General features: G+C 34.1%; 1 protein-coding gene across 1 annotated transcript in view; it reads right to left on the reverse strand.

Moving 5' to 3' along the window:
• Positions 1-20,871, reverse strand: part of ATP9B (ATPase phospholipid transporting 9B (putative)) — a 150,929-nt gene that overhangs the window by 97,787 nt on the left and 32,271 nt on the right. The window contains exons 5-7 of the mRNA XM_071450698.1: positions 20,335-20,443; positions 11,421-11,479; positions 5,030-5,081 (exon numbers count right to left, since the gene is read on the reverse strand). Of these exons, the coding sequence (XP_071306799.1) occupies positions 5,030-5,081; positions 11,421-11,479; positions 20,335-20,443 (220 nt within the window). The remainder of the gene's footprint in view (positions 1-5,029; positions 5,082-11,420; positions 11,480-20,334; positions 20,444-20,871) is intronic.

The following is a 20,871-nucleotide window of genomic DNA, read 5'->3' on the forward strand; positions in this document are numbered from 1 at the left end:
AATGCTCTCTTTTTGTATAGAAATGCTTAAGAACTCTTTAATAAGCAGACTTTGTTTGAGATAGTAGACTCTGGTGTAAGCCTTTACTGGTTAACTCACAGCCCCTTCCAACAGAAAATCAACTTGCATGAATGATTATTTAAGCCTGTACTTGCACTGCAGAGTTTATGCCAGTTAAATGGTTAGCATTTAAAATAAAAATCACATCTGAGAGTTATATTGCTACAGAAATGAATTGCTACAAAGCCTCAAAATAAAAATTGTTTTCCTGTTTTATTCCCACATTTTCCTTATACCATTGTTGTTAAAGTAATTACAAGTAAAGAATCTTAAAAACTCTCAACTACAAATTTTAATGCAAGGGAGATGACTCTTTTTGCTACAATTCTAAAAAGTATAAAGATGTTTGCAACTAGAATTTTATGCCTGAGTAAAAATACCATTTTTAAATAATTTCATAAGTGGAATTCAAAACACTGATCTATGCAATGGCAAATGTCCAGGGGGACCTTGACAAGCTGGAGAAATGGGCTGACAAGCAAGCACCAGAACAATGTAACCTGAAAAATACTGCATGTAGCAACTGGGCAACTTGCATTACCTTGGAAACAGTTAAATGTTCTTCACAAAGGATTGTAAGAATTTTTAAATGATTTTCCATTTTCCTACTGCTTGCATTGCACAGCTGTAGTGGAGGACAGTGTTTTGCAATGTCCACACCACTAAGTTATTATGTACTGGATTTAAGGACAAACAGTACCAAAACTGGTTTATGATAAAAACGTTTGCATGAGAGTATGCTTGACAGCAGTGGAACTGATCAGCTGCTGGGAGTTGCTCTCTCTAGAGTATCACCTCTACAATTAAAAAAAAAAAAAAAAGAACAAAACAAAAACCTATTTTGTCAACTTAGCTGTTGAGCTGTAGCTGTTGAGAAATCTAAAGCAACTGAGATATTAAAGTAAATTTGTGACTTTATTTTACCAGACATCTACATATACATCTTTTTTATGAACTTTTACAAGTTTGCTAAAAGAGAAATATTTTAATGCAGTACTCTCTCTCTTGAAAAAAAAATACTGCTTTTCCAGAAGTAGTGGCTGTTACTCTACAGGAGATCAAATGTCTACCAAAAAATTTAACTCTATGCAGAAGATTTGTGCTAGGAAAGAAGACTATGGTCAGGAAAGCTGAAGCAGACCAGGAAAAGCACTTCCTGTTCACCCTTTGGAAGTTCAGTTTCACCAGAAAAGGCTAAAGAGAAAAATCCAGCTCTACTTTTCATACAACCACAAAGCACTATCTGTGACAAAGAGGAGTTCGGAAACAATCAAAAGTGTTTGACTAAGATTAAGCAATTCTACTCCTGTAAAAAGTAACTAAGGAAAGTCAGTATCCTACCAGCACTGTGATTAGTCTGTCATAGGCCTAAGTAGTTAGCAGTATTACAGAAATAATCTTTTGCAGTCCTAGTGTCCATGGAGCATATCACAAGACTTAAAACTTTTTATCCCTTGGCTATTCCAGCTGCAGATGTAGGCAATTAGTTCCTTTAGCTGTAATTCCATGTAGAATGCTATTCTGCCATGCCATTTTTCTACCAGCAACTTTTGACTTGCGGCCGATTTCAACCTAGTATGGCAGCACAATGGACTCAAAACTAGGAAGTTCCCTGAGTTTTTGTGAAACAAGAGCGGATGAAAGAGCCATATGAATAAAAGAAAAGCCAAGCTGGTAACTCCAACAGTTATCTGTTCCAGGACCTAGCAAAAATTGATAGCTAAAATCAACATTTGCTTAGCTCACAACTTGCCACTGCATTTGCCAACTTTTCACCATGAATAATAAGAATCTGGAATTATTAGAGGCATGTAAATAAAAAGCTTGTCTAGAAAAAAAAAAAGCTTAATTCATTATTTTTTGACACTTTGTAGTCACCCTATAAAGTTTGTAGTTCCTCTCAAAATTTCACATTTGAAAGTAGAAAGAGTACAAATTCCAGAAACACTGAGTCTTACAGTCACATGCACCAGATTTTCTGGCAGGACCAGACCCATGCTCAGAGCATGTGTTACCATAGGAATACCTGAGCTGGATCAGAAGCCAGTCACTGCACCAAGGCACAGGCAATGTGGAGTGCAAGGATTGTAGAGAAGGAAAGAGAGAAGGAAAGAGTTTATCTTTGAAATTTTTCTTGTGTTTTACACACACAGTATCTTTGATACTCCCATAATGAAGTTATTAACACACGCTTCAGTTGGCAGTTTCTGGGGACAAGTATGAAGTTATGTGATGATCTCTGAAATGCCCTGTCTAGCCTTTGATTTTTGATTGAGATGGCATATAGACAAATGAAATGCAGAGAACATGCCAAACAAATTAAAAATGATCCTGAAAGTTTTGTTAAGGGCCACTTAAGATCTAGTTTAATTTCAGCAAGGGAATTTTGTGTTGGTGTAACAGAGATCTTGCCTACATTTGCATAACAGCTTTACTCTAAGGTAGTCAGTTGATTTTGGCATGCTGCCTGCTTACACAGAAAATGAAAATAACCTTTAAACCATCTTTTGCAGCTCAGCATGAACATTTCCTTTATTTGGTGGAAGGCTGAATAAATGGGACAAATCATCCAAATTGCTTGTCACTTCTGCCATATATAATGAGTAAAATCAAGATTCAGTCATAGATAATCCCCTCCTACTTTTTCAAATACATGCAACTCCAACATATTGCTCCATAAGCTTTTCATGCCTAATTTTTTAAAATGATTTTTCTTTATTTTGGAAGTCAATGAAAGTCTTTTGGAAACCTCTGTTATACAGGGAGCCAGACAGCAGCAAAGAATTCACATTTGAGGAATGATTTCCACCTGCTCCATCCCCCTGGGAAGTAATCCTGACTGAAAATACGAACAGCCATCTAGCTGCCTCCATCCATGAAGGAGAGGAATACGAATGTTACAGACTGTCACATGAATACAAAAGAAAGTGCCACCAATATGAGCCTTTAGACTATAACTTCTGTAAAGTCTGATTAATAAACATAGGAAACATAATAATTAGATACAGGCACACAATTGACATCAAGTTATTATATCGCATCTTTGAAGAGATCATTCTACTTAAAACACAATGCATTTGATAAAGGAAAAATACACCTAATAAGAAATTAGTTTTATCAAAATAAGCTTGATACCCTAGAATGCAGCTTCTGCTATGCACAGTTAAAAATATCCTAGAAAACTGTAAAAATGCAATGGGGGGGGGGCATAAGTTTCTGGATGAACTTTGTAAGCTGCCTATTTATAACTCAAATTGCTTCTTTTTTGAGTGATGGTGTAGGATACTGCAATGCTGCAGACTGCATTAATATGTAATGTAAATATTGAAGCTGGAAAATTGTACTTTACCCCAAAATAAGCTTACAGGGAGGTTTGGATTTTGAGATTAGTTCAAACTCTCTAAAGAGTTCATTACTCTTTAGAGGTTTATAGTAAGAAGCTATAGTTAAACTGCTTTATTACACAGGAGATAAAATTACATATAGAACATAAAACCATGCAAAAACTATTTCACAAAGTACTTACAAGTTTCAACTATAAATTAAAGCATAAATCAGTCAAAACTGCAACATCAGGAAGAAACAATTACAGATGTAAGTGTTTACTATTTAGTCAAAAAACAATTACTGCCATATGCTTGAAGTTTAGGAAATGATTTTTGTGTGGTTTTGCTTTCTTTTTTTGTTTTTAAAGAAGTGCAGCACCAATAAAACTAGTCAACCTGTTGCTTGTAAACAGAAAATTAGGCTTTTTAATAGATTGGGGTTCTGAGAGGGAATAAAAATAAAATCCCTGTATCCTGAACCAGAGGATGGTTAACAAAAATGGAGCTTATATAAGACCACAAGAAGACTTTGTCACTCCAGGCCAGTTATAGATGCCCACTGCATGTAATCAGCATTAACAAGACACAGTAAATATACAGAAACTTCTTCTTTTAGCAAATATATAGCTCTCCTGGAGTTCCTTAGGCTATCAGAAGTATTTTTGTCTTCTTTTTCAAATGATCTCTACAAATTTAGGCTTTTATCTGAAATATATGATAGAACTCCAGTGCCACAGTGAAATACTATGTGCACTAATATGGGGCTTACCAATATCATAGCTATTAGCTTTGTGAAATTTAGTGCTGTCTGACAAATACCAGACAGTTCTTCAGGATCTGAAGAGAAATGGTAATATAAAGGAGGAAAACTCATTTGAGTTATATACAGGGGCATCCAGTAGTAATTTCTGAAGTTTACAAAACAGCTATAAATTATAGGGCTCCTATAAAAGAAATATTTGTTTCTCAAAGATTAAGAGTACTCCCCTATCACCATGTGAAGAGAAATGGAGCTAACAAGCAGCACTTTTCTTTCTCTCATGCAAGAAAATTCCTGGTTTTTTGGCTTTTTTTTTTTCTTGACTGACTAAAAAGGCAGTATTATTTCAAAGTAAAAGAACCCAGAAAGTTATTTCAGGAGTTCAGATCCTTGTAATAAATTTTTCCAAAAATAGTTATTTTAAACACATATTAGGAGGTTCAGATTTGAGTTCTTGCAAATTTAATAACAGAAACACAATCAGATGACATTTAAAGGTATGTTGCAAGACAATGATCAGTTGCAAATCATGTCAAAATGTGAAAATAATGACAAATCATACTAATCAAATGCAGTCTTATAAATCTATTTGCTAAATATTTTTAGCATTTTTAATATTTAAATCTTTTGTTAAAACAACTCATAAAACCACTCATGTAGAGAAACATACCTATAAAAGTCTCATGTTTGCAATAAAATTACTCCAGTCCAAGTATGGACTCTCTCCCATTAATCTGATGAAAGAAGAGGTCCATCAATCTATTCAACCATTTCAAATTGGCCACAATGTACAACCTAAAATTCTACCAAAACCACCAATCATGTAATCAATAAGAATTGTGGTTACATTATCATGTAACCAATGTGAATTGTGAAAACATACCCGTTTTTTCCGAGGTTCTCAGAAACACCATGTCAGATGGGATTCGTTGATTCTGAGAGAAGAAAGAAAAAAGGTATATTTTTTCTAAGTACGAAAAAAGTGAATTCCAATCAAAAGTCCAGTAAGATCTATCACCAAAAGGTCACACTTCGATTGAAACTCAATTAAAATAGGATTTCTTGCAGTACTTTACATTAAGCATTTGCAATTCAGAAATCAATATTTTCAAAAAATTATATCATAAGCAAACAACAGCTAATCCTTTCAGATGTTCTCTATAAGAGAATCATAAATACCTGAAGAACAGATTAACATTTTCTTGACTGAAAACAGTACTTCAAGTATATAAATATGTAATCAAAATATTTTAAAACATAGTTTCACTGAGCAAAACTCTGACTTCAGTTAGCACATAAAATAAAAAAAAAAGAAGGTAAATTTAAAATATCAGTCTTGGCACTCAAGTTGCAAATGTTATGTATACCAAGCATTCTTTTCTCTTCCAATACACACAAACACACACAGGGGAAATAGCAAATTAGGGAACAGCATTTTCCTATTCCACATATGTAAAATGAACAGAATTTCTTCCTCACTAAGACACAGAATCACATGCACAGTCAGGTGTATCCATACTGTCATTTCCCTTTCCAGCACAGAATTGTCTGTATCAAGTTTTCAATTATTTGTTCCTCACAGAAAGGCTTTCTAAGCTTTCACAGGTTAAACAAGATGAACAATACCAGCCTCCCACACACATGGTATCTGCTACATGACTACCCAAATCCTCAGTTCCCTTTCCACTTGTTTCCAATGCATCCACCAGCACCAGTTACACATGGCCAACACAGGGTTTAGGAATGAAACACCAGAGAAAGCAAAAATAACCAACATATCAAAATTTGCAAGACACAGGACTGGAAAGGAAAAAAAAAGGTTTTCTATTAATCCAAAGAAACCTTCCTAAAATCAGCATGTCACCACAACAGTGCCATTTGGAATAGTGTGATCTGAAGAGATCTGCCAGAGACAACTGCCAGACTATGTGTAATATGGGCTTAGCTTCCAAAATATCATGATGCAAGCTGTCTGAATCTCTGGGACACCAGTGCTTCTCACCACTCCTTGTAACATACTCTCAGCAACACCAGTTTATAAATGGGACTGGAAGCAATTGTAACTGTATTGTCTATGGGAAGTTTGGTAAAGAGGGGCCATAAAAGGCTACAGAGAGGGCTACTATCATAAGCAAAGATGATGCTTGAAAAATGAGGAAATTGGAAAACACTAAAACATAGATGCATGTTTTAGTTTACCTGGAAATTCTATATAGGTAGCAAAAAACCCTCTGCATAACTTAAAATGATGCATTTTCATCCATAAGTATTTCCTAATTTGCAGCATTTCCCATTTTAACTCTTTATGCTTTTACAAAGTTCAGTTGCTTGTATGCCAACAGTATTCACCTTGAAAAGGCTGTTCATCTGTAACTAGTACAGCATTTCTTTGAATCTTGCCTTATAAGAGCTAATAATTAAGGTTGCAGTGAAATTTATTATCCACCACGAGCCCAGATTCAAGTAGGAATATCTCATTCAAATTTGGAAAAAAATGCAGAAAAAATATTAACCTTAAACTATATTATTTTGCACCTCTTAGAAAGAAAAAAGAGGAAAAGGAAAAGGCAACTTCAAAATGAAATAATTCTGTCCTTAAGTGACAATAACAATTAAACAGATATCCAGTCTTAATATAGATTAGCTATACATTTTTGCAGCTCCCCTGCCAGCTCTGACATAAATCCATTACATGAGTTTCAGGTTACTGACTTCATGCCTACAAACTTCCAGTTACTTGTAAACAAACTAAAACACTTCACCAACACCCAAAAATTTTGCAAAAATAACTGTCAAATGACCTAATACTGAATTAAATAGAAGTTCTGGTAATACAAAGGAGGTACCTACAAGTCACTACCAATTTCCACTGAGGACACATTTCAGTTCACATTGACTGAACAAAACATTAGCCTCGCACAGAGTATCCAAGATTCAGATACTTTATGCCTGACAAAACTGGGCAGAATCATAGCATATCTGAAGTTGGAAGGGACCCATAAGGATCACAGTGTCCAACTCCCTGCTGCTTTAAGGACTATCTATGACTAAGTCATTTGACTAAGAGCAACATCCAGACAGTCGTTGAACTCAAACAGGTTTGGTGCCATGATCACTTCTCTGGGAATCCTGTTCCAGTGACTGTCCAGTCTCTCAGTGACAAGCCTTTACCCAGAACTTTCCCTAAGACAGTTTCATTCACAGAATCATACAATGGTATGGGTTGGAAGGGACCTTAAATATCATCTTGTTCCAACCCTCTGCCATGGGCAGGAACACCTTTCACTAGACCAGGTTGCTCAAAGCCCCATCCAGCCTGACCTTTAACACTTCTAGGGACAGGGAATACACAGCTTCTCTGAGCAATCTGTTCCAGTGTCTCACCACCATCACAGTGAAGAATTTCTGGCTACTATCTAATTTGTATCTACCCTTTTTCAGTTTAAAGCCATTGCTCCTTGTACTGTCACTGCATACCATTGTGTTTTCATTTCGTGTCCTGACGCTGATCACCAGAGGGTGATCAGCAACTCCTCCCCCTCTGCCCCCCAATAAGAAAGTTATAGACTGTGATCAAATTAGTCATGTGAATATTTTCTCATTTTAATACAAAAAACAGATATTAATTTTGCCTTCTTTTGTGTTCTCTCTTGCTCATTTTTCTTTCCTGTAAAATAATGAAACCTTTTCTGCATAAATGTATCTGAATGTATCCTACCATGTAGGGAAGGCTAGAGATTGACTTGTCTTTAAAGTATTTTAAATTAACATCTTGTTTTATTATCAGATTTTTCATAATTTGGAAGTGGGTAGAAAGACACTACAGGAGTACTAGGTACCAGAAACATTGTCACTATTATCGCTGACTCTGGAGAGCAAAGATAGCCCTGCAGATACATACCTACTCACTATAAAAGTGTGACTACATAGAAACAGATGGCAAGTATGCTACAAAAATCTTTAACATCTCATTATGGAGAAAATTAAATTCTGTTGTACATTGTCACAGTCAAACAGCAGCAGTATATCAATCACGTTAGCCCTCTCGTGTCATATTTATCAAAGTAGAACAAGTTAAAATGACAACAGATACAACTTCAAGCATTCAGAAACCCATGAAGAAACTACATAATCTCAATTATCGTGGAGATTATACCAGAAATGCTTATTAACATATACTGAAATTTGAATATATAAGTCATGAAAATTACTTGAATACATTATTTTTCTTAAATCTGGGCAGAATTAGGGATCCAGAGAAGGAGGGCTCCATTTATCTCAGTGTTTACAGACTTCCAGATTCAGTCCTAGAGATCTAACTACAGCCAGCCAATGGTCAATACAAGGCAAGTGCTTCCCCAGCTCCAGGGTTCTCATAAGTAACTATGCCATCCAGGAATACCAGCCAGACTGGTAAACAAGAAAGCCATGAAGACACCGATACTTTCCTGCAACACAAGACTACAATACTCACTTTAAAAATACTCTTCTCATAGCTTTCACATTACTTTCATATTTTTCTCATGTTATTATCAAGAAAATGTTATTTACATAAACTTTTCCTGTTCCCTAGTCAGTCTTCCAATTCCCCTCAATTGTGCATAGCTACAGACCCCTGGAATTCTGCATTTGCTGTCCTTCCTTCTCCATGCATGCAATGGACCATGTACTTCTATCATTAACTAAAATACTCCCACTTGCTTCTGAGTTATAAATAGAACAGGCGCTTCCCAGTTGTCTTCCTGGATCTGCATGCTGTGAAACACTGCATGTTAGCATTAGCTCCAATCCTTGCAAATACCGGATTAATTTCACTTTGCACACGAGATTAAGGTAAAAATTGTGTACCTTTACAGCTCCAAGAAAAGCTCTCAAGGTTTGAAGAAAAAGCATTACTGTTCTCATGCTTTAAATCACTATTATGTGTTGTTATTGTTAAATGTTGTCCCATAAATGTGTAGTTATTATTATTAACTAAACATGTTTTTGAGTTTTATACCCTCCTCACATCTCCAAAATGTATTTCAAACAGTCAATAAGGTACAGTGTCTAAATAACAATATCTGAACTCAACAACTCATCCTTTCAATTGTCTTATTTAGCAACACTATGCACAACTGTGCTTCCACGGGAAACTAAAAATGTGTATTTTAACACAATTCTCAAGGCATTGTTCAGCTAACAGATATGAATGTCTTTGAGCTTTTAAAATTAGGCAATGTTTTCATCTGTTCAGGCTTCATCATGCCTAGTAATAGTGCTATATGAAATTTTCAATTGGAACACTAGATTTATTACTTAAAACGAAACTATTTTAAGCATATTACAGTCACTTAAGAAATACGTTGAAATTAATTAGGACTATTAAAAAAAAGACGATCACAGGATATTAAAAGTTTAAATCTAGAAGAGCCTTTCACCTAAGTTGTTAGTATTTGTGATGCAGTCACTAGTTAACATATGGATCTTCAGCTCAAGTGAGTCATTAATTTCACAGCAGATGCTGTTGATGCATCTACCAGTCAAATACAATGTTAACTTGTTTCTCTGCCATTAGAGTGAGCAATTGAACATTTCACTCCTGACTGGTTCTTTGGCTTAAGAGTCATACTCTGAAATTGAAAACTGCTTGCTCCAACAAAATACACTCCTCAACAGAACCAGAAAACATTTAATTTCATTAGCCTGAAAGCACCCCCAGCTAGGTCAAAAGGAAAAAAGACAGCTCTGCTGGGGCAGTAGGGAGCTTGAAGCTGAAATACTACATTCAAACCATTATATGCATCTTACTGACAAAACCTGACTCAAATCTTCATCAAAAAGCCCCATTAATCATTATTTCTCTAAATCCTTAAACATGACTTTTTTCATTAGAAACTTCAGGTATTCACTAGATATGAGATCTAAGCTACTGTAAATACTGCTAAAATAGCAACTTCATGCATGACAGAATGATCCCCAAAGTAACTCCAGTTTTCCAAATTCTAGTATAATCCAACAGACAGATGGATCACAGTGAATTTCAGGAAAGGCAGATTAGCTAAGTAGCCATCAGAGTCTTCCTTGCACTCTATAATAATTAATTCCAGGTTTAGGGTTCAAGAAGGACAAAAAACTTCCCGAATAAAAATCATAGCAAGTATCTCAGTCTCCTAGAAGTTCTGGAATAGGCAGAAGCAAGCACATGCAAGCCAATTCCACCTGCACTCTAAAGTAACAAGTTATAAAGCAAAACAGATGTAAAGGCCAGACATACCAGTGCCTTTCTTGTACAGCCTAGTACTTGCTGCTCAGAAGGGCCCAAAAATATATAAGGTACACAGAGCAGACAAAAAAGAACAGGAAAAAAGCAAGAAATGGTGAAAACTACATGAAAATATATCTATTTTAAGCTGAAAGCAGCAAGCCAAATGAGACCTGGGTGTATTGTTTTTTTCTTTGAATTATAAGAAATAGAAAGGAAGGAAACAGAAGTTTTCCAAAGCAAGCAGAAGTAGATACAAGCTTCAATTTGAGGTGCCTCCTTCCAGTATCTCAGTGAATCAGCTCTCTGACACAAAGCACGAAGGGAATTAGTTGCAAGCACCCAGAAAGTGAATCACTTTTCCAGAATCATTTTAAGCAAAAATAGTTACCTCTGACAACCAATTTAAGCTGACTTCTAAGATCACAATAATTTCTTAGTAGCCCAGAAAGGCAACTGAAATAAGCAACAATCTTTATTATAACGTTTATAATGTTGCAATTAGAGTAAAGAATTCACAGCTTTCACTCACCATCTGCAAACAAACTGGAAAGCTTTCTGTCCATTAAAAAACATATAAACTTTCTTATTATTTAATTATATATAGTTAGATACATATTATATTAAAATGACACAAATATATAAATATATACACACACGTATAAATAAAGATGATCCTTGAAAGTTTCAGACAGAGAAACACTGATTCAACCATCAGAAGGAAGGTATCAGTAAGGAGGCATCTTAAAACACTCAGCAGTGCACATTTCAGGGAATTTAATCCTGTAGTTGTATTCCCTTCACAAGATTGATTTAACCATATAACTATTCATAAAATATAAATATATAAACTCAATTAAAATATAATTAATTCTATGATAGACTTCCTTGAAGATTCTAAAATAAGACTTGAACTAAAATACTAGCTAGTTAGGACTTCACAGATAAGTACCTTGATACACTTTTCTTCAGAAGATAATTAGCATGTTAATAATCTTTAGTCTCTAAAATATATTTTAAAAGTATCAACCTTTTCCACTATGATGAGGTCTCCAACTTGTATGTCTGAACTCTTAACTTGCACTTTACCTTAAAAAAAAAAAAGAAGAAATGTAATCAACATTAATAAAGAACAACAATTATATAAATCCCAGAATGTAAGTGTTATTTATAGATGCTACTATTAAGTGAAAATGTTACAATTGATACAAAACAGATCTCTGCTGAATACATTGATAAATACATTTCATCTGTTTGAATAAATAACCCAGTGGTTTAAAAAATTCCACTTTTGTAACCAGTTAGCTATTGTAGAAGTATTAGAGGAAAAATATATATGGCAGATGCCCAAGTCTGATCTATAGTATCTGTAATAGAGTTGTAAAATTAGTTGTAAAATTGGAAAAAGGAATTTTTCACATCTACTAGGCAGCACTTTTGTGTCTGACAAGAATTGTTAGGTTTATAGTCATGGAGCAGTCTTGCACATATGAGTTGTTATTCACAGCACAGTTACCAACAGGTAACTTTGCTTGACCACTAAAGTTCCTGATGTAATTGACACTGTCTGATAATGTTGGCAATTATAGCAGAAAATCGTAAAACTCTCTGAAGTCAAAGAAATGCCTAAAGATTTAATACCATAAAAGTAAAATATCAAAACTTGAAATAGAAGTTTTTCATTCTATAAAGCTGCCCATTCAGTAACTGCTGTGAACAACTCACTCAAAAAATATATACAATACATTTTCCCATTTAATTTCCATACATTCTGTAGGCTATTATTATTTGTAAGACTCTTAAGTTTTAACATTCTTATTTGATGGACTGGAAAACTGAGACAGAGGGGTTAAGCTATTGCCCAAAATATGTTATTATTTATCTTGAATATTGAATATATATTGAATATTGATATTGAATTATTAGAATTCAGGAGTTCTACTCCCAGGTCTACAACTCCAAAATAAAGTGACTTCCCTTTAAAAACAAAACAAACTAAAATCCAAAATCCCCTGAGGATATAAACACACACACACACACACACACACACACATTTGAATAGCCTCCTGAGCCCCTGTAAGTATGATCTTCCCCCAGCAGAAATACTACCACGATTCCAAGCAGCAGGTATAAGATGGAAAGCATGTCAAAACATGGCAAGGTGTTAGAGTTCTAAATGACAAGTGGAATGAATTAGAACAGAAGACACACAAAAGCACAGAATGAGCAGCAAAATTTTAAAGTTTAATCAAAAATACTATGAGTAGCAGATTTGTCAATGCACAGTCACATCTCATTTATACTAAGTATAGCAAAGAAAACTAGGGTAGGATGTAAATCCATGAGACCCTTCTCATTACAGCTCTCCGTAAAGAAAGACCATAATTCCTTCTACTTATATTTACATTTAGTAAAAGGCAGTAAGATTCACATTATGAGTAATTATTTTGAGTACTTGCTCTTTAAAATTTCATGCAAAAGCAGCAGCTGCTTTATGTCTAATTCAGTCAATAATAGATGTATTCCTGCAACATATTGCTAATATTTAATACATTTTCCATTAAAACAGCACTTCAAAAATGTGCAATGTCAGGAAAAATCACAATTTTTGGTTGGCCTGTCTGCAAAGTTACTTCTGAGAGCCAGACTTTGCTACTTATAGTGACCTTTTACAGTAGTTCAATTTTTCACTTGCCATAAGCACTTTCTGTCCTCTGCTCTCAAATATAAGACAAATGCTGTCTTCAACAGATAAATTTATGAGGTGAGAGGAAGTAAGAGAAGACTGCAGAAAGTACAAAAAGCTGTAGCAAGAACATCAGCAATTCTTTACAAGAATTTTGAGATACCTATGGATATTAAATTAGTGTCAGTGCTTCAAAATCTTATTTTTTTAATTTAAAGTAACTAATACTAAAGCTCAACCACTAAAAGAACAGTCTGACATAAAGTCAACATATTTCACCTGCTTACCTGCACAAGCCTGTGAATTCTCCTTAAAAATTTGGAAGTTTTGACCAGAAGTGAATAGTATATACCAGAGAAAACATCGTAACGTTACTTTGCTTTCTAAATTTGCTGGTTTATCAAAAGAATAGCATTACCTATATTGTTTTCTATTCTTCTGCTAACAATTTTCATAAATTTATCAGTCAATCACTTGATTATAGCAGTAACAGCCACAAAAATTCTTGTATGAGCTATGTCAAGTCCCAGATCTACACTACCTATACAGTCATGTATGAGTAAAACTATTTAGAGGTACTAACCAAATGTAACTACTGGCAATTTTATCAGCTTAAACAATCCGATTTTCCACAGTTAGGCCATAACTGCACCTACAGTAAAGACCAAAAGACACTAAGCCTGAAAGTTCAAGAGAAGGTAGAATGTTTATGCACACCATGATGTAGGGCAGATATAAAGCAAAGATTTTTGGTGCCAAGTACACCAAGAAGAACACACACTGCACCTGTGTTTGTACTTCATTTAGCAACTCCAGGAATGTCACTTAATTAATTGAAAAGTTTTCTTATCAGACTGTTTTCTAGGTGGCTTAGTATAACAGAATGCTCTCTTTATTAGACACTAACATGTCTTGTTGGATCATCCTGTACATCCTCACACATAAGGAAAAGGCCTTTGATACATACAGGACAATTCTACAATAAATTTGAATGGCAGGATATATTACATTAAATACTAAATGATAAAATGTGGCAGTAATTAAAAAAGTGACTTAAAATTCTGGAAAGTCGACATAAAGCTTTCTTTTAGGCTAGCAAAAATGAGACTCATTAGATACCATTTCAGAGAACATTAAAATAATGCAATACTACATCTTAGTGAAGATGCATTTAGGAAAAAAAGACACTGAATGTTATTCACTGCATAAATTATTTTTGCTAACTATTTTTTCTCTAAAAACATCTCCATAGCAAAACACACTTCACCATCTGTGTAATTACCAATAAAAAGTCCAAAGCTGTCAGAAGTGGCTGCGCATCCAGACTTTATAGTCCACCAAGGCGCAAGGCTTTCGCCTAAAGCAATGTATAAAATTATGCAGAACAGGAACACTGAAATGTGTCTGTAGTAAGTCATTATATTCCCGAGATAAAGCCAGTTTAAATGAACTGCAATGATTTGAAAAACTAATAAATATTTCATATGTGCTAAAAAGTACTTCACACAAAAAAATAGGAAATGAAGTAAACAAAATATGTGTATAAACTTGTATGCTTCTTTTTATTAAAAAGTATCTCCATCACCTGATTGCCACTCTTGAAAGAACAGTGAAAGACACTTCTGAAAACAGAATTTTCAAATTATTTTTAAGTTGCTGTTACACCTTGCCCATGGTACCTTGAATACTGTCTGAAGTACTGTTTGTGGAGTTAGTAATAGTGCTTGTCTCTAACCCATAAATACAAAACTCTTTTGACTGATGGCAGTGTACACCTTTGAAAGCTCTTCCTGATAATCTATTAGCCTGAACTGTCAGCATAATTAGAGTACACATAACATAATGGGAAGTTGGAGGAGAACACAGCAGGCAGGCAGCAGAGGAAAACTTAAAGTTCCAGTGAGTCCAAGATGAGGATGCTGATCTTTCAGAGCAAGTGCTGTCTGTAGATTGTTCTTTCAAACTCCATCTTATATAGTGAAGCAAGGTTAGTCTTTAACCACCAATTGTAAAACTCTACAAAAAAGCTTCCTAGCTTCTCTCCTATGTGTCCTGTCTACTCTTGGGTAAAATTCTTCCTTATCCAATCTCCTCAATGCAAAAAAGTGGAATAACAGTCCCCTTGATTTTTCCTCTCTTCTGGCTCTATTTAAAATTCTTTCTTACATTAAAATTTCAAATTCTGTTTCTATTGATAGTACTGATTCTGTTGATAGTCCCTAATCAGCCAAAATGTATGTAATTTTTTAAAAACTTGTCTGTTGCAAATGATCTGAATACCAGGAATAAAATGGTCTGAAATGTTACAAGCAATAATGACCTAATGTTTTACCTCTAGATTCAGATATAGTGTGGTTTCTTAATGGACTGGCTTTTCAAAGCAGAGGGACAACCTGTTCTTGAAGAGCTGAAATTCTAACAAAAAAGAATTGAAATCACTTTGGGTCTCCAAAAGAAACATACTAGCTTTCATACTTTTCCCTCTTGTATAGTAATTACTGGTTGTTGATATTTTCTTAATTTCACATCATTTTAAATGTATGTTTTCAACATCATTACATTCCTTAATAGCTTTTAAGGAGACAGCCAAGAGCTAAGCTTTCACACTTGAATCCTGTATGGAATTATTTCATTGAACTTTTCTCTCCTGACATTCAATTTTTCTTTTGCTTTGCAGGTTGCAAAGTGAGAGTTCTGCAACATGCTAAACATTATGAAATAAAGTGACAGATGCAGGCCTCTTCTGCTACTAGTAATTGTGACTATTATAGTAAGTTATTTTCTTCTCGATCTTTTTTTTTATTGGAAACTTCAGTAACACTGCACAGACAAACCTCACTAGGAAAGGTTCAGAACTGCCAACTTCAAGAATGGAAAGGGAGAAAAGACGAGTTAAAATGGCTTTACAATTTTATTATACAATTGGCTTTTAACAGGCTAATGAAATAGATAATAGCCTGTTTATAAACTTGAGGTGATTCTGCTTCAGAATAGCAGTTTTTTATAGGCACTTAACTAGGCATACCTAAGTGCACAAGAGAATAAAGTAATATACAGTAGTGTATAGGTAAAGCTTGTACACTACTGTATACTGTATATAAGCCTGTGTTAAAAGTATAATTGTCCTTCAGGTAAGAAAAACAGAAGACCTCCCAAACCTGCATGCCCAGGTTTAAATTTTTTCCCATTGCAGTTTTCTACTCTAGAAAAGGATATGCAGGTGAACCACTCTGAAACAGAAATTCTTCCTTGCAACTTAAACTTGAATGCTGATTTAAAGCTGTCTGTTAAGGATCTGCAGACTTTCATATGCAGCAAGCAGATTTTGCAGCAAACATCTCGATAAGATTAGGACAGCAGAATTGTTCATACACTGAACAATGTAATATATTCAATACAATAATCAAGCATCAAGAAAACAAAGGAAAAGAATCACATGACAGACATGAGACAGGTACACTTAATTGACTTGCTCACTTAAATCTTCAATGCATTTACTGATTTGCATGTTTAATCACTTGCCATGAAGGGTTCAAAAAATAGAATCAATTCCAACTTTATGGTTAGCAGGTTCACCAGCTCACAAAGTGCAAAGTTACACACTGCAAATTCAACAAGCGGAGACCATGCAACATAGTGAGCTTTTCCATGTTACATGTCAAATAGGGAGTTGCGTATCACTGGATATCTCATGAATTACAATTAGCCTATGGATGTTAACCTGTCCAACTACAAATAAGTAACACTTAAAGGAGATGCCCCATTCCCCCTTGATTTCCTGCTCTGAAAAGCTCATAATTATTTAAAAAAGCTGATTACAATAAATACATCTTCAACATTTTGAATTAGTAGAAAGAAATTCTAAGTCCTCAACAGTTACTAGTATGAATACCCTTAACCTCAAAAGTCAGAAGTTGTTACACTAGCAACATGCAAGTCATAAGACAGCATTCACGCGTTTTACATGTTTAGGAATCCCCAAGACTAAGGAAGACTCCAATGGAAAGTTAAGGCTGATAGATAGTCACAGACTCTCCAATTTTGATCTTCTACAGCACTGTATAAAAAAAAAAAATTAGTTTATACAAATCAGCCAACCCACAATATTTTTATGGAAGTAATTAATCACAATTTAGATCCCAATAATTTCTACTGCAACAAATATGTTTATTTTCCTTTAGTAAACATGTAATTTGGAAAACAACTAACTAGACATTATTTTCATTAAATTTTCATTTTTATCAACCAAAACTGAACACTGAGCCTTGTTAATTTTAACTTTTTCTACTGTCTAGTTTGAGCATGGGCAACTTGCTTAACATCTCTATGTCAGTTTCTCTCACTTTAAGATGGAAAAAAATAAATATTTCAAATAGAAGACTGTAAAACTAGCACAAGTCATAAAATCATTAGGAAAAAAAATGCTAGAGCAGTATAAAGTGCAGTTCCACTCTGAAAAGTGACTCTTAAGAGTGGCATCGGTTTTCAGGCTTTTAATTAAATCAGTATCAAGTTTGTTCATTCACAAGAAACAAAGCCTTCTTTCTCCAAACCATTAGCCTGTACTTTAGTATAGTATGCCTAACTAAATTTTTCCACTTGAAGAATACTGTCAATATGAAAAAATTAGGTAATTATATTGAAAGTTATTTTTAAAAATAATCTGTGGAAGCACAGTACTTGATTTTACTAATTTACACAGATAAATAAGATAAACCTACATCTTTTTTAAACATGCAAAAAATTTTGGTCTAATATTATGATGGGAGGAAATCCCATTTTTTTGTATCAAAATTACATCTCTCCTTTTCAGAATACCTCATTATGGAAGAACCCTATATTAGGAAAAAAGTGAAATTTATCACTACTTATGATTTTATATATGGGTTTATGGCAACAAGTAGTACAATTTTGAGTAGTGACTCCAGTAATGTTTTCACTCTTAAAATTAGTCATTACTCAAAAGACTGTTAATTCAATGATCACACATAATTGTCAACACGGGATTCAGAGTTCATTGTAAGCAGAATTTTTGAATCTTTACTTCTGTAGAAGACCAGTCTCCAAAAAACATACAAAATAGAACAAAATTCAAGTATGAATTCATGATGGCACTGACACCAAAGTCCGAAAGCCAAAATGACAAACACTCTTGTAGGTTAAAAGCTGATATCCTTTTTTTTAAAAAGGGGCATTTTTAAAGCTTCTTTTTAATAAGTCCCTTCTCTCTATGTGTCAGTTCCTGATATAACTACTGGGCTTTACCTATACACTACTGTATACTACTTTTAAATCTTTAAGGTGACCAAACCAAATTTTCATTGACAACTTCCTTATTTCTAGAAGAAGCCACAAAATGAAGGGTTTTTCAAATACATATATTCTCACAAAATATTTCATGAGCAGGGAAAGAGGAAATTGCAATTCCAAAACTTCTACTTAAATGCTGCTTAAATGTCTATTAACTCTAAACATACATTTTAAAAAGAGAAGGAAAAAAGGTACCAAACTTTGCTCTTAAAAGAGAAAATGTCAGTCTTAACATGTAAATCACAAAGGTAACTATCAAATGTACATTTGTTTCCTGAATTAAGAATTTCAGATTACTAACACTGCTGCTGAATAGGATAGGAATGTACTATCTGTTTCAAGGTGAGTGTTCAGTGGCCTACCATTACAGATCTAAAAAATGAATAGGTTAACTAGCAGTTTAAATTACAACTTTGAAACAAAAGCCATTAAGAGTTCATTTCCTAACAGACTGTATTAATGACTGTAAAAAAGATCTGGATGCCAGCAGTGAAACCCTTGTGTTAAACAAATTATAGCTTTGCCAATTGTCCCATATGCCAAATTTCAACAGCTGTACTACTAAATGTTGATAACACTATCTCAGACTGACTAGGAAAGAAAGAACATGAGACTATTCCCTACAGTTGTTCCCTTCAGGATGGAAACTCCAGAAAACAATGCAAGAATACACATGGCAAGGAAGCAGCATAAATGCCTCTCAGCTGCTAGGTTATGCCATCACTAATGAGACTGTTGACTGTTTGTTTACCTTCCAATCACTCAAAAAATGGGTACATACAGAACATACTTGTGGTACATTACAAGATTTTCATCCATTTGCTTTCTGGAGAGAATATTATCCAGAGCTACTCCAAGAGTTTAGTTCCTAATCAAGATTCCAAGACCTGGTGATGTTACTCTTCCCACTGACTTTCAGAAAATATTCACCAAGATATACTAAAGAGTGCACTGAAATGTGTGTTAGGAAGAAGTAAAAAGAATTTCCATTTGGCACAATGTCTGCCAAATACTCTAACTGCCTGAGGTGCAACCTCAAATTCCCTTAACTTCCCCCTTTTAGAATTTTTATGCCAAGGAAAATCATTAACAAAGAAAAAAGATCTTTGGATGGTAATAGCGAGGTCACAATGTAAAGTTATTATTTGGATTTGATAATATTTTTTGGCACCTTTCTATGTGGCACTCTGTTCTGAATCTAACAGTAAGAAGTGCTAAGCACAAAAAAGTAAAGAGCAATGCACAATTCTCTCTTCTGCTCATGTCTAAAATTTACAATATCATACAAAATATAATTGTCATTTCACATCTGAAGTGCTTCACTTCCTTAAAAGTCTTCATGAAAACCTGTTAAAGGTTGAGTCCAAAAAAAATCATAACTGATTTCTCCTTTCATTAAAGAAAACTGGCTGTTCCATATTGCATAATCAAACAGATTTCAAATTACGTGCAAAAATTCAAATTAATATTTTTAATATTGAAGCTGACTCACAATACACCTTCCTTTTCTTAGGCACAAATATATCCATCAATTTTGAAAACTTCCAGAGAATTTTAATTAGTTTCATTATTTACTACTCCCTCATTTCCTATATATGCTTGATACATAGTTGACAATGTCGTTCAATTACTGTTCAGCATTAATTTCAGAGGTAAACTGCACTTTGAAGTCAGGGTACTAAACAGCAGAATCCTTAAAAAATAGATACAATTATATACATACACCTTACTTTGACAAACAACCAAATATTTATTAAAATTCCTAAATAGACCAAATTTAACAATCATATTTGTCTAAGGAAAATCACGTGTTTTCTTTAGTTGAATATAAATTTCATACTGAGCATTACAGCTTGAAATTAGTTATTTCTTCGAACTGAAAACCTGCAAATGTATATATAAGAAAAAGATGAAATATTTTAAGGATTTATAAAATGGTATTGCCAACCTCGTACTGTCAGCTTGCTATACAACTGTGAGTTCATTTCTTTGTCTCTCTTGTAACGTCGAAATTCATCAACAGCTTCCCGTACCACTGTGACCGTCAAAACAAATCCCTGTTAAAGATACAATTATGCAGTTCAGAATTCTCAGTACAAGAATAGAAATAGAGAAGTAGCAACACTACACAGAGTAAGAACATGTGTTTAGAACATTTACTTTTTTTAATTTGGATTTGAGTCTTTTATTCAGTAAGTTAAAATAGTATCTTGGTTTAGTCCAGGAAAAACAAAATCATACTTCCACATTGTACAAATATAATTAGAGTAACTATCTGTCCAAATACACATAACTTAGACAGCATTTTGAAATGCAAAAAAAGGAAGATGCTTTGGATTACTTAAAGACAGCCTTTATAGTTTCAATAAGCTTATTTCCTTATCATCCACAAACTTTAGGGCTTTGTCAAAAACATTTAAAAAGCCTTCAATTCTAATGCTGAAAAATTGCTTTTTTCCTAATACACAGAAAAAGATAAATGGCT

Source organism: Agelaius tricolor, unplaced genomic scaffold (genome assembly GCF_023055355.1).
Source record: "Agelaius tricolor isolate 1412-34295 unplaced genomic scaffold, bAgeTri1.0.p SCAF_2, whole genome shotgun sequence".
NCBI lineage: Eukaryota > Metazoa > Chordata > Aves > Passeriformes > Icteridae > Agelaius > Agelaius tricolor.